Source organism: Pelmatolapia mariae, linkage group LG6 (genome assembly GCF_036321145.2).
Source record: "Pelmatolapia mariae isolate MD_Pm_ZW linkage group LG6, Pm_UMD_F_2, whole genome shotgun sequence".
Classification (NCBI taxonomy): Eukaryota; Metazoa; Chordata; class Actinopteri; order Cichliformes; family Cichlidae; genus Pelmatolapia; species Pelmatolapia mariae.
This window is the reverse complement of record NC_086232.1, coordinates 885,504-900,946: the sequence shown is the minus strand read 5'-3', so window position 1 is coordinate 900,946 and position 15,443 is coordinate 885,504. Positions and strand designations below refer to the sequence as shown.

General features: G+C 42.0%; 1 protein-coding gene and 1 pseudogene across 1 annotated transcript in view; both read right to left on the bottom strand.

Annotated features, from left to right (window-relative positions):
• Window positions 1–568: 568 nt before the first annotated feature.
• On the bottom strand, window positions 569–2,369 carry LOC134629670 (general transcription factor II-I repeat domain-containing protein 2-like; annotated as a pseudogene).
• Window positions 2,370–7,665: 5,296 nt separating this feature from the next.
• LOC134628833 (nidogen-1-like) overlaps window positions 7,666–15,443 on the bottom strand; it is a 38,558-nt gene continuing 30,780 nt past the window's right edge. The window contains exons 14-20 of the mRNA XM_063475605.1: window positions 12,895–13,067; window positions 12,196–12,322; window positions 11,496–11,667; window positions 10,933–11,090; window positions 10,718–10,841; window positions 9,775–9,887; window positions 7,666–8,657 (exon numbers count right to left, since the gene is read on the bottom strand). Of these exons, the coding sequence (XP_063331675.1) occupies window positions 8,542–8,657; window positions 9,775–9,887; window positions 10,718–10,841; window positions 10,933–11,090; window positions 11,496–11,667; window positions 12,196–12,322; window positions 12,895–13,067 (983 nt within the window). The 3' untranslated portion in view covers window positions 7,666–8,541. The remainder of the gene's footprint in view (window positions 8,658–9,774; window positions 9,888–10,717; window positions 10,842–10,932; window positions 11,091–11,495; window positions 11,668–12,195; window positions 12,323–12,894; window positions 13,068–15,443) is intronic.

Sequence of the window (15,443 nt, the reverse complement as noted above, 5' to 3'; positions counted from 1 at the left end):
TATTTTCTATGGCTCTGTCAGTAATTTCAAGTGAAAACATTTTTCAACAGGCTCACAGACAAAAGCAAACTTCCTTCAAAGAAAAATCACATGTCCTGTACATTCAATGAATAAAGCAATATTTTCTGATGGCTCTGTCAGTTATTTCGAAAGAAAACATTTTCAACAGGCAAACAGCAAAAAAGTAAATGTCATTCATAAACAAATTATGCTCCTTAATATCAAGATAAATGCATAAATGAAATTGCATGCATTATAAACTGAAAGTGCAATATTGTGCTGCTCTATGATCCTACCAATTACTGCTTTCCAATAGTAAAAAGAGAAAATTGAAAAGAAATAATCAAATCAGTTGTATTCTTTCTCATGGCTCTTATCTGCAATTTTCCCTGAGTCTATTAACTGAAAAATAAATGTAAATAAATAAAATACAATAAGATAAAATACAAAAATCTATGGCACACAGACAAAACAATACTTCCTTCAAAGAAAAATCACGTCTTGTAGAAACAAATGTAAAAAATTTAACTGAATTAAAAACTAAAAATACGTAAATGTTCTGCGATGCTCACTTGTCTGAGCCTGAGCCTGATACTTGGTGGTGTCTCATCTTTTGTACGAGTTCATCAATGTTCGGGGTCAGGCTCTGAGCTGAGGAAATCCTCAGGATTGAGTCAAGGTGTTTATCAGTAAGACGGCTCCGGTGTGATGTTTTGTTTAGCTTCATCAAAGAGAACAATTGTTCACACAGGTATGTGCTGCCAAACATGGAGAGCGTCTGAGCAGCTTGGATGCGCAGCTGAGGCATTGTGTCGGGGATGAAACGTGCAAACTCAGCGGCACCCACTCGCTCATATTTTTCCCTCAGTGTGTCATTGCACTGGAGCTCAATCAACTCCATTTGGAGGTTTGGTGGTGCGCTTTCCACATCAACTCCAAAAGGATTGGCAAGTAGTTCGAACCTGCTTTTTTGAGCTTTAAAGTCAGCAAATCGGCGTCGGAACTCGGCGGCAAGTATGTTGAGTTTATCGGCAAACCGTGCACTTGGGAACACAGCGGTAGAGAGCTTCTCTTTCATGGTCTGGCAGCTGGGGAAGTGGCTCAGGTTTTCTTTCTGCATCTGCGTCTCCCACAGACTCAGCTTGGTTTTAAACGCCTTCACCGTACTGTACATATCAGAGATGACACGCCCCCGTCCGTGCAGTTGCAGGTTCATCACATTCAGATGGCTTGTGACGTCTCACAGAAAGGCCATTTCACACATAAATGTTTCATCTCGAAGCTCTGTTGTGTCTTTCCCTTTGCTCTCCATGAACAGACAGATCTCCTCACGAAGCTCGAAACATCTTTGCAGCACCTTTCCCTGGCTTAGCCATCGCACATCTGTGTGATAGGGCAAGTCACCATACTCTGTATCTAACTCGCCCAGAAATGCCTTGAACTGGTGGTGATTTAAACCTTTGGCTCTGATGAAGTTAATTGCACGTGTTATGATGGTCATTACATGTTCCATTTTCAAGGCTTTGCCACATAACGACTCCTGGTGTATTATGCAGTGATAAGCTGTCAGCTCCTCTGTGACATTTTCGTCCCGCATCCTCTCACGTATCCTTGCCACCAATCCACTCCTGTGTCCACACATCGCGGGTGCTCCGTCTGTTGTCAATCCCACGAGTTTTTCCCAAGGCAGTCCCATCTCATTTACACTTCTGGATACCTCTTCATACAGATCTTGTCCTGTAGTCGTGCCATGCATCGGACGTAATGCCAAAAACTCTTCTGTTACGGTCAGGCTGGAGTCCACTCCACGAATGAAAATTGACAACTGGGCAATGTCAGTTGTGTCAGTGCTCTCATCCACAGCAAGGGAATATGCAATGAAATCTTTTCCCTTTTCCACAAGCTGTTCTTTTAGATTGGTGGACAGCTGGTCTACACGTTCAGCAACGGTGTTTCTGCTCAGGCTCATGTTTGAAAATAGCTGCCTTTTGTATGCTTAAACAAACTTTAAGCATACAGTTTTTGATAAACTCTCCCTCTCTAAATGGTCGGGCTGATTTTGCAACTTCTTCTGCCACAAGAAAACTCGCCTTGCTTTGTGATTTTGCTTTTGTGAATAGAGCCTGCCGGGACTTAAGACCTCGTTTTAATTCTTCCACCTTCTGTAGCCTTTGTTCCGTGTCCATATTCTTGTCTTTGTCTTTCTTAGAGGTTTCATAGTGCCTTCTTAGATTATATTCTTTCATTACAGCCACACTTTCTCCACACAGAAGACAAACAGGTTTGCCTTTTACCTCCGTGAACATGTACTCTGCCTCCCACCTGGCTTGAAATTCCCTGTGCTCACCGTACACCTTCCGTTTAGCCATTATTGGGGAGGGGAGTTGCTGAAAGTTGACATCTGCTCTGAATGCTGATGAATACTGAATGAATAATGAAGCCGAGCCCCGCTTCCAGCGCTACAGTGAGTTCGCGGGCTTCCGTTGCATTGTGGGGAATGGAGTATTGGTGCGTGCAAAACCCCAGCAGGCGGCTGTGACCTGCGGGCCGATTCTAATACTAATCAAATATCATCCCGGGGGCCATAATAATTCATTCGCGGCCTAGATTTGGCCCGCAGGCCTTGACTTTGACACATGTGCCTTAGGCAGTATCATCAGAAGACATAGCATACATTTTCACTGCTATGCTGATGACACGCAGCTCTATCTGTCCATGAAGCCAGATAACAAACACCAATGAGTTAAACTGCAGGAATGTCTTAAAGACATAAAGACCTGGATGGCCGCTAACTTTCTGCTTCTTAATTCAGATAAAATTGAGGTTATTGTACTCGGCCCTGAAAATCTTAGAAATATGGTATCTAACCAGATTCTTACTCTGGATGGCATTACCTTGGCCTCCAGTAACACTGTGAGGAACCTTGGAGTCATTTTTGACCAGGACATGTCCTTCAATGCACATATTAAACAAATATGTAAGACTGCTTTCTTCCATTTGTGCAACATCTCTAAAGTTAGAAATATCCTGTCTCAGAGTGATGCTGAAAAACTAGTTCATGCATTTATTACTTCCAGGCTGGACGACTGTAATTCATTATTATCAGGAAGTCCTAAAAACTCGCTGAAAAGCCTTCAGTTAATCCAACTACTTGTTGTTCCTAGAGTATTTAAAAGTAGAATGGGAGGCAGAGCCTTCAGTTTTCAGGCCCCTCTTCTGTGGAACCAGCTTCCAGTTTGGATTCAGGAGACAGACACTATCTCTACTTTTAAGATTAGGCTTCAAACTTTCCTTTTTGCTAAAGCAGGGGTCGGCAACCTTTCTGATGGCGAGTGCCATTTAAAATTTCCTCAATGTGCCATATGATGCATTACCAATAATTTTAATAACACTCTATATTAACAGTTACACACTATATAGAACCACTTTATAGAATTATATTTGTTTGCAGATGTTGGCAGCTGTCAGCGAATAGTTTTCAGCTATTTTGAAACAAAAAAAGACTTTTTATCCATAACAGCAAATGAACTGTACAACAGAAAATACAAATGCTATTTATGGTCTCCTCACAACAATGATAAGAAAAATAAACTGGGCCAATATGGCATGTTTGTTAATACAGAGACACACATGTTAATGTGATCTCAGGTCTCCCACTCAGAGACACAGGTCTCCGAGTGTCCAGCATTCAGACGGCTACCTGAGGACACTCATGTGATAGAAAATCTGCTCACACAGATATGTAGAGCCAAATACTGTCAATAAGGCCTCTGCAATGTTCTGAAGACAGTTAAACTTGTCAGGTAGTGATGTCCAGCAGGTGAAAATGCAGCTCCATGAACACGCACAGCTGTGGATTCCAGCTGCTTCGATGTTGCATTAACTGGCATTAACTCAGCCCGGGCATTTTGACTAGAGACCGGCCTCCCAGGTATTAAAGCCATAAAGCCTTTGAATGAAAACAGACGCTGGTGTGACAGTGATGTACAGTCTTGTTGGTATATGTATGATTTCTATACATTTTACATCAGATAAAAACTTTGGTTGTAAGCTTCAGATAATTATTTAATAAAAGCGAGACATTTTAAATGAGAATAAGAAAGAGAAGTATTTCTTTGTGCCCCCCTTTCCCTGTTAATGCCCTACCTGGCCCCCTGGCAAAACTTTGCTAGACCCGCCCCTGCACAGTTACCAGCTGTCAGCTACGTAGAAAAGGATCCTGGTGTTATTTGTCTCTCAGAAACAGTTCATAACTTCAACTCATTCATGTCACCTAAAAGGTAAACCTGTTTCTCCATCACCTGTTCAGCTCTGATGATTCAGTAAGGACATCTCCTGGTTTCATCTTCATGTTTCCCTCTCACCACATATCCAAACCGACATCATGACCAGCAGCTTTACAGCTGTGGCTCCAGCAAACATCAGCTGATACTAGAAATTAATATTAAATCAATTCTAACAACAGCTGATCAAGCTTAAACGTGCTGCTGTTGTTTAGCGCGACATCCACTGGTTTCCTCTTTCTGGCGCAAAGTGGGCGATAAACAAATAAGAGAGAAAAGCCAATCAGCTGATCATTGATCAGTTTCATGATTGAAGTAGCAACAGGAGAGGGAGGGGGAGAGAATGAGAGAAGAAGAAGCAGCTGTGCAGCATAAAGACAGAATAACCCCAGCTTTGTGTCTTTTTCCATTCTAGCTGAAGTTCGGGACAAACTGCGTCCCTTCTCAGCTCAACACGAAATGCGTAATAATTTCTCTGAATGAGGGACGATTCCGTCTTTTTACGGGACGGTTTGCAACTCTACTAACTAACCTTATGAATAAAATAACTATCGATTACTATCAGTAACATCATAGCACCGACCCAGCTGCATAGAAACTCCGTCATGCTAGCTAGCACGCAGTACGAGTTATTGTAACTGACTGTAAAAAGTCAGCACAACAAAAATAAACTAAACTTGGTTTATATCTGACCCAGATAGACTGCAGGTCATAACTTCTTACCTGAAGTTCAGTTCACCTGATACTCGGACCGGCCCCGCCTCGGGTCTCTCCTCCTCCTGCCTCCCTTCTCCCTCATCCACCTGCTGGCCTCCACCACTTGCTAATGTTACTGAATCTTCGGAATCTCCGCCATAGCCACCACCAAACAATTGAGTTATTTTTTACACACCGGCCAACATCTGGCCAATCCACCAGCTTTCATTGTTTATACCGTTACAAAAAAAAAAATCATCAGGCCACCGAGCAAATGCCCGGTATGCCCGATGGGCAGTCCAGCTATGGTCGTGCCATCAGTTAACTGTGGCACGCGTGCCTAGGGTTGCCGACCCCTGTGCTAAAGCATATAGTTAGGGCTGGACCAGGTGACCCTGAATCCTCCCTTAGTTATGCTGCAATAGACATAAGCTGCCGGGGATTCCCATGATGCATTGAGTTTTTCCTTTCCAGTCACCTTTTTCACTCACTATGTGTTAATAGACCTCTCTACACTGAAACATATCTGTTATTAATCTCTGTCTCTCTTCCACAGCATGTCTTTATCCTGTCTTCCTTCTCTCACCCCAACCGATCGCAGCAGATGGCCCCACCCCTCCCTGAGCCTGGTTCTGCTGGAGGTTTCTTCCTGTTAAAAGGGAGTTTTTCCTTCCTACTGTCGCCAAAGTGCTTGCTGATAGGGGGTCGAAATATTGTTGGGTTTTTCTCTGTATGTATTATTCTACGATCTACTGTACAATATAAAGCGCTTTGAGGCGACTGTTTTTGCGATTTGGCGCTATATAAATAAAATTGAATTGAATTGAATTGAATTGAATACGTTACTCTCATTGAGTAACGTAACGGAATCTATTCTATAATCTGTAGTGGAATACATTTTACAAGATCTGAACGCTGAACCCAGGGCAATCTACGCTAAATTAGCATCTTCAGCTAACAGTTACAACAAGCATAAACGTTACTGTACGGCTATTATTTGTTAACATGACGCTTGTTCTTATACATGTAATACATTTATTACCAACCTGAGAGTTTATCCGCTGGTCATTCGACATGACGAATGTCTTCAGAAGAATTACTCCAGCTCCAGCTCAAGATGCCGTAGATTGCCACTTTCGGTCCGCTAGTAAAACGAAGTTCGATTACTCTGCGCTCGATTACGCTTGAACCGGAACCGGATGTAAGTTCCAAAAAACTGAATTTTGGAACTGAAATTGAATGGTGAGAAGTGAAACTGAAATTATTCGAGAGCTAAATTTTTAAAGGATAAAATACAGTTTCAAAGCAAATGAATTAATTTTCAAAATATAAAATTCAATTTCAATTTAGTGACGATCATTTTCGAACCATAAATTGAATTTCAAATTAGACTAATTCAAATTCAGTTTTCAAAAGCATTTATTCAAGTTAAAATTCAGATTCAATCTGAGCAATTCAAATTTAACTTTGAATCACCTTGTTGTTGAATTGTGCTATATAAATAAACTTGCCTTGCCTTATTCAAATTCAGTTTCTGATGGCACAGATTTCTGCCCATACTACTGTTACTTGTCTAAGTCTAAAAACATTTAACTTTCAGCACATTTTCACTCCTGTGTAGAAACACTGGCATCACATCGCCCCACAAGGATGATGTATGTGTATGGAGGGAGCGATCATTCAAGACAAATTCAGTTTTGGATTTAACTGAAGCCAGTGAAGAGAAGCTGATATGGAAACACATTAGCTTCTCTTTCTAGTCCCTGTTAGTGCTCTCGTTATGACATGTTTAACAAACTGAAGACTTTTCAGGACAATTATAGAACAGCCTAATATAAAACAATTACAATAGTCCAGCTGAGAAGTAACAAATACATGAAGTACAGCGGTCCCTCGTTTATCGCGGGAGTTACGTTCTAAAAATATCCCGCGATAAGTGAAATCCGTGACGTAGCCAACTTTATTTCTTACAATTATTATCGGTGTTTAAGGCTGTAAAACCCCTCACTACACACTTTATACACTTTTCTCAGACAGGCATGAACATTGTCACACTTTTCTCTCTTCTTTAAACACTAAGTTCAAATCTTTGTAGAACAATAAGTCCAGTATTATAGAATGAAACCAAAGGCACCTGCAGGTGACGACGTTTCGCCGACATTGTTGTGTTTGTTGGGGAGAAAACTTACAAACATACAGTACAGCACTTCAGAGTCACACTGCTAGGGATCGGAGATTTATGTAAATTTAACAAGCTGAATGCATTCTGCACTTGACAGGAGACACGGCACGAGATTGATTGACAATGGTCTACAGCCAATCAGGATGCAGAACACAATGCGCTGTTAAAAAATAAAAATAACACCTAAAAAAGCATGCAAAAAAATCCGCAAAACAGCGAGTCCGTGAAAGGTGAACTGCGTTATAGCGAGGGACCACTGTACTTAGTTTTTCTGAGATAGAGTGGCTCTATGCCAATGATCTATGCCAATCAAGTTTTACACTGTATTTAGACATTACATGGACCACATCCTAAACATGGAAATTCAGCTGAATGTCCTGAATTTATCCAGTTTCTGAGAAAAAAAGTCCTGATTGTGATTTGATTAAATGGTTTGATGAACATGTTGGCTGTTAGGTCTTCCATACCTGAGGAAACATGGCTTCAAATAAGCGAGAACTTCAGTTAGACCAGTTGTTTATCTTTAATCATCACTGAAAAATGGAGCACAGACTGGAGGTAGAGTTCAGCAGGAGCACTGTTTCACACACCGTCACAGCAATCACCATCATCAGGTAGATCTCAGGCTTACATCAGCACCATTTAAACAAGAGAGAATACTGTTGGCATATTGGGTAAATATTTACATTCATATAAAAATACACTGCGGGGTTTGGAACAAACAGAATAAATGTTTGTCACAGGCTCCCTGTTAGAGGTCCACCTGCAGACTTTAAAATCACTGAGTATGTTAGTCCTGCCGAAAATTCACATTTCATTTCATCATGTAAGGTTGCTGAGCTATATAATCATGTCACGTTGGTACGGTTGAACTGAAGAAATGCTGTATGAAACAATCTAACAGTTATTCCATTTGTTTCCTGTAAATGAAGCAGAAGCACTAACTCACTAGTGTGAAAATCCAGGCGTCAAACCTGAGACATGTTAATGTTTTAATCAAGAAATCCAGTAAAAAAAAACAAAAAAAAAGTCAAAGCAGGAAAACGCTGTTCACAAAACTCGGAGGCACTGTGGTCATCACTAACTCCAGAAGAATATTTGACACAAAAACCTTTTAGAGCACATCCATCAGAAAGCAATAAGCAGGCTGAAAGTACACAATATAAACTATAAACAACTGTACCTTGTCACATATTCATCACCCAATCGGGTAAATCTGTGTTTTTCACTTTGGACTGCAACAATCAGCAGATGTGAGAACCAGTGAGGACAGACACAGTGAGGTTTGAACAGCTTTCAAAAGCTCATAAGACTCTAAAATGACTACAGAAATTTTAAAGTTCAAGTAAAAAAAGTTGAAATCGTCACGTCGTCTTCAGCTCACAGGACCTTCTCGCACTGACCGTCGGTCGTGTCCGGGCAGCGACAGGAGAGCCCTCCGAGCCGTGGCAGGCACAGGTGAGAACATCCGCCGTTGTCAGCGCAGTAGTTATACACTAAAGCATCGAAGGGAAGACAAGGCAACAATGTCACAAAGGTCTCTAAAGAAAGGCTCTTACTTTGACAGGACAGGATGTCTGAAAGGCCATGGTGGCAGAGGACTGTTACTTATGAATAATTCAGACTGACTGTCAAATGTCATTTTAGTTACATTGTATTCACATATGTTCTCAAACTAAATGCAAAGAGAGCCTTAGAGCAGCACAACAGTGTAAAAACATAAAAACAGTAATGGGCAATAGAGCAGGGGTAGAGTTCTCTGATTGGCTGCTCTTTCATCAAGTTTGTGTGTGAAGGCCAGCAGTAGCAAAAAGAGATCTATGTGCTACGTACGTGTTTGAAATAAAGATTTCACATCAGCGTGCCCATCTTTATACTGGGAAGAACCCATAATGTTTTCATGTGGACTGAAACAGCCAATAGTGAAAATACCTCAGAGTTCTCATGTCTGTGTTAACAGAAGGGCCAGCTGGCGGGACGAGTGTATAAACATGACTATATGTTTAGAGGATCTGCAGCCTGAGGAAGTGACTGAACACTTCATCATTCGTTTGTGTTGCACAGAAACCAGCAGGTGAAGCAGTTTCTCATCGTGGCCTGCTGTACAGTTCTGGGCTCTGAGCCAGTCTCCATATCCACAGCTGGCTTTTCTGAGGTCATGTCAGCCTGAAATTCCCATACTTCACATGCTATGGAATCTGGAATTAATTATTCCCACTGCATTAAACTGCTGTGAAACAAACTCCACAGAGCTTGAAACTCTCAGCCCACAAAGTTCCAACAAACGGGAAACTTCTCTGCTTACAAAAAGACAAGATGGGAAAATCACCACTGGCTTCCTTATTTCCTGACGGTTTTATGACCTCTGGCAATATTTATTAATGTAAAAAAAACAATTAAAAACTAGTAACAACCAAACGAAACCAACCTTTTCCCCTACTCTCAGTATTCATGCTAAGCTAAGCTAATTACACTCAGATTAGCTTTTCCCCTTTTTAAAAAACCTTTGTAAACCTTCCTCCCACAGACCGTACTCTACAATTTCTCATCGTCCTTAGTCCCTACATTTGTCTCTCTGGTTTCAGTCACTGCTCTGGCTGATAGAAGTCATACCCTGTGGACACTGTGTTGCTGTTGTGGTGATGCCGTACAGCCGAGAGCGTTTCTGTGGCAGAAACTCTTCTGTCTCTTTCTCCAAGTGACGATCCACAGCCACCACGGCCTCCCTGTAAAACACCCACAACCTTTTAAATATCTCAGAGGCCACATAGTGATGTGTCAGATATATCACATTAACACTGCCATTAGTCACAATGTAGTGAATGTAAGATACAAAGCACTTAAGCATAGGAAAAAGGGCTTGTATAAATAGATGAATGAGGCATGTTGTATAAAATGTTTTGAGTTCTCCGTGAGAGTAGAAAAGTGCTATCTGGTCTTTAAGGCTGACGTCATTAGCCATTTCCAGGTCCAAACTCCGCTTCAGGTCCCAAAGTCAAACGAACACTGCGGCATCACTGAGAGTTACAAACTCTCTAAATTCTTTCACCTTTAATAAAATGATCAGCGTTGCTGCTTTACCAGGTGTAACAGTGAAGTTTAACATCCAGGATGTTAACATGCAGGATGCTGTAAACGGACCAAACGTCAGTCAGGAGAACAACTGAGATAATTCATCCACAATACAGGTTAGTCATTAATATACTGCTGCATGGGCTGGGCTGGAGTTACAGCGGAAGGGTTTAAAAACTGAGCTTTAAAATGAACAGTGGTAATAAAAACCGAGAGAGGCCAACAGTGATCACTGACTGTTTTAGTGGCTTGTTCAGATTAAATAGAACAAGATACAAAGTATTAAAACATGTTAAAAACACAACAGGCTTAATACACTCAGAGCAGTTTGGACCCGGAAGCAGGATTCATACGTCATCACTTAAAGACCGGATATAAGACTCAGTCCATGTACCATTTGACAGTTTTGAGCCAGGACTTTCTGGATTTAGATCAGCAGAGCTCTAAATAAAGAAAAATGCAAAGTATATGTCTTAGTTGGTACCTCCTCCAGTCAGTGTAATACAGGTTTCTTCCAAAGGAAACCAGGGCAAACGGATACTGGATCCCTTCGACAATATTCCGCCTCAGTTGGCGGTGAGGATCCATACACTCCACCTTCCGAGTCCCTGCAGATTCATTGGGATAAGTAATCCAGGAACACATTACCAGTAGGAGCTCTGAGTGCTGTGTATGGATCTGAGCAAGGCTTTTTCCTACCTGCATCTGCCCAGCATAGCTGTTGGTTTTCATAGTCAAAGGTGAGACCGTTGGGAAGTGCTAGATTGTCTTTGACCAGGACAATTCGCTCAGTCCCATCCATGTTGGACATCTCAATTTTAGGCCCGTCTCTATTCCAGTCTGCCCAGTACAGCCGCCTGAGACCAACATCACAAAAACCAGTTACAAGAAACTGCTACTGCTGGGTTCATGATACAACTTCTGCTCTGATATTAATTTCACTACTAGCAGACTCAAGCGCATTAGCTTTCACCAAGAGTCCTGAAGTTATTGCTAGTAATTAGAATATATGGCATATAGTAATGGATATATTGGACAAAGGATGCTGATTCATGGATGTAGTGAAGGAGGACATGCAGAGGGTTGGAGTGACAGAGGAAGATGCTGGGAGGATGAGGAGGATGATAGAGGCATTGTGAGATAAAGGCTGTGGGAACCTTCTAAAGGAAGCAACCAAAAGATGTAGTACACATAGGGTCAGTGCTACTCCTCGTTATACGATTACATAGTATTACTGCTAATAGCAATACAAATACCATTACCCGTATGCTGGGTTGGTGACGATGGGTCGAGGGTTCACCAGGTCAGTGTCAAAAAGGACTCTCCGGTGACTGCCGTCCAGCTTTGAGACCTCTATGGTGTCTCGCATGGAGTCAGTCCAGAACATAAGGCGGGCCACGTGGTCGATGGCGATGCCTTCAGGACTCTGCAGCTCTGAGGAGGAGCAGACATACTTAACACTGAATACAAGGACTGATGGCACCACTGCACTTAACTGCCAAAGGACGAAGAGCTCAACTTCATCAGGGGCCTGGCAGGAACATCGAAAAAGAAAACTACTTAAACTACAAGTCACTAGCATACAGCTAAGAAGTACAGACCAAGAACATTCCTGTGACCACACAAGCTGCTCAGGAACACCTGAAAAATACTGACGAGCCTTTTCAAATGATTTTTGATGAAGCATCCGAGGGATCTACCAGAAGGTTCCAGGAGTCGGATGTTCAATCCCTAATACTGGGACAGTTTGACCTTTGGTTTTGAGAATATAGTTTATCTCTTGTGACAGCAGCTGAAATGAAACCATCCCACTGCTAGAACAAAGAAGTCCTGAGTATAACTTCTCCTTCACCCGAGTAATCAAACAAAGAAACCACACAAGCTCCAGTCTCTCGTACAAGTTCAGCACAAAGTGGAGCCACATATAAAAGTGCTTCTGCTCAGTCACGACACCTGCTGTACCTTTAGTAACAACTGGAACGATGTCTCCTCCAGTGAGGTTGGCTTTGCTGATTGCTGGTCCAGTGATGTCGGTCCAGTAAACCATCTTCTCCACACAGTCGTACGCCACAGCGATCACTACTCGATCCTGGTCATGAAAGAAGAAAAAGATCAACTTTTCATTATTTGAATAGACAGCTGTGTGTTCAGCTGCAACACATTAATGCAGATGTGCCAGATGATTTATAGACTTCATGACAGAGACGAGGAGCTCTGCGGCTGAAAACAGCTAAAGAACAACGTGAATGTGTGAGGACTAAATGCCATAAACACAAAAATCATAATCCATGAACACATTCAGGGTCTTACAGACATCTGGTTTGATTTGTTTTCGATTTTTTCAAAAGACCCTCATCCGAGTCTAGAGACAGAGACCATTGCAGTGATGTCACCATGGTACCAACCGTAGATAATTAAACTGGTGAGTAAAATATTACTGAAACACCAAGTCAAACAACCAAGTGGCATCTCTCTGAAGAGAATATCATTATGGCCACAACACACTCAATTCAGCACCAGATCACAGCAGCAGCTGTCTCAGGGTGCTTTATACTGTAAGGTAAAGACCTGACACTAAAACATCTCAGGCTGATAAAGTCCAGACAAACACTCTGCAGTATCTGTGGAGGCTGTCAGCAGCAGCAGTGTCATTGTTCTTACAGGGACGTGCAGCAGAGGTTTGGCCTCCTCCTTCCTCATGATGTATCCATCAAGTGGCACATGTTCGATCTTCCCGCTTTGAGCGAACAGCAGGTATGCTCCAGGAGCGATGGGCTGGACATCAGGCCGCGGCGTGGGACCGATCGGAGCGGGAGTAACTGCCTGATCGATGCCTGTGTAGGAGAAGAGTCATGCTGGCAGTGGGCTTTGTGTAGAGATGTAGCACTTAGCCTACAACCTTCAGTTCACCAAGATGATACTGGCCTCTCTTAAACATCACCATCCAAGTTTATATAAAGGTACATGTACAGCATTATATTACACGCATACACCAGCTGAACTCTGCTATGCTCTGCCACATTAAAACTATATATGGCCATGGTATGCTGTGATTATGTTTCTAATCACAGACTGATTTCATCTTTTGGGTATTTAGATATTTGAACGCTGCCATTTATTTTTCTATTAAGGTAGTGGGTGTGTCAGGAGGGGTCCCTCTGGTGTGAGTGGGTATGATTTTCGTGTGGCTACAAGTTTGAATGGATGAACTGATCCAGATCTAGATGACCTGCGCCTGGGAAACTGATCAGCTATTTGTATTCTATTTTATTCTATTGTATATATTATTCTATTTTACTCTATTGTATATAGTATTTTTATTTTATTCTATTCCAGTGTCTTCTAATTTCTGCTACATAACTTTGCACTTTTGCTGTATCAAAACAAATTTCCCACCTGTGCGACTAATAAAGGTCATCTTATCTTATCTATAATTATTTTCAGTGCTTTAATCAAATGGATGTTTTTATTGTGTGTAACCTTTTAACTAATAACTGTGTGTGGTGTGCAGCTGTTGTTGTGTTATCCCTTTTTCCTTTGGTGTTTTTGTAGTTTGGCTTTAGTTACTCTGCTCAGCTGTGTACGCCATCATGAACAACTGGGAGGAGCCTTGTAAAGATGGACCAACCCGTTTGTTTGTTTGTGCCACTTCCCCTGTTAACCCATTACAGGTCACACACAGCACTGATTCCCAGCTGTTTGCAGTGCTGTGCTATGAGTTTAATGTATGAATTTATTATTACCAAGTAGTGCTATGGGTATATTTCTTAGTTTAGGAGAAATCTGCTCTCTCTTTCTAGTCCCTGTCAGGACTCTTGCTGCAGCATTTTGGATTAGCTGAAGGCTTTTCAGGGAGTTTTTTGGACATCCTGATAATAATGAATTACAGTAGTCCAGCCTGGAAGTAATAAATGCATGAACTAGTTTTTCAGCGTCACTCTGAGACAGGATATTTCTAACTTTAGAGATGTTGCGCAAATGGAAGAAAGCAGTCTTACATATTTGTTTAATATGTGCATTGAAGGACATGTCCTGGTCAAAAATGACTCCAAGGTTCCTCACAGCATTACTGGAGGCCAAGGTAATGCCATCCAGAGTAAGAATCTGGTTAGATACCATATTTCTAAGATTTTCAGGGCCGAGTACAATAACCTTAGTTTGATCTGAATTAAGAAGCAGAAAGTTAGCGGCCATCCAGGTCTTTATGTCTTTAAGACATTCCTGCAGTTTAACTAATTGGTGTGTGTTATCTGGCTTCAGTGTTACATCCTGTGAGGCTGTGGGAGTGTGTGGGTGGTGTGTTTGCCCGCTCTCTCCGCCTCCTCCTCTCTTGCCACTCCTACCCCCTCTGTCTCTCTCACTCTCCTCTCTCTCCCCAGGACAGCTGTATTTGATTAGCCTCGTTTGCCACCTGAATCCAGTCAGCAATCACCTCTGAGGCTATTTAAGCTGGGGATGAGCTGTGAGCAAGGTGGTTTTTCCCCTCTGTGGCTCTACGCATTTTTCTGCTAGGTTTTGGACCGACAGCCTCCTTGCGAGTAGTGAGTAGATGGGCTTGTGGGCCCTGGAAGTGTCTCCCCGTGGTGAGAAGTAAATATGAAGTTTGAGAAGTGGGAAGTGCCTCCCTTATTTGTTTGGTAGCTTTTTCTTTTGTTGCTGCGAGTGTTTCCTTTGTTTCTTTGGCATTATTGGTAAAACGGCGTTGCCGGCTCTTTAAGTTAACGTCATTTGTAATAAAATTATATTATTATTATAGAACATCTGTCTGTTTATCTTTTCATTCTGTTTCCGGACCCATTTGTTACTGGTCCCCTCACTCACACGCCTAGACCCCTTCGGGGGGACGTAACAGATAGAGCTGGGTGTCATCTGCATAGCAGTGTAAATGTATGCTATGTCTTCTAATGATGCTGCCTAAGGGAAGCATGTATAATGTAAACAGAATTGGTCCTAGCACTGAACCCTGTGGAACACCATAATTAACCTCAGTGTGTGAAGAGGACTCTCCATTTACATGAACAAACTGGAGTCGCTCTAATCGCTCTAATAGGATATTATGGTCGACAGTATCGAACGCTGCACTGAGGTCTAGCAGGACAAGCACAGAGATGAGTCCACTGTCAGAGGCCATAAGATCATTTGTAACCTTCACTAAAGCTGTTTCTGTGCTGTGATGAGCTCTGAAACCTGACTGAAACTCTTCAAATAAG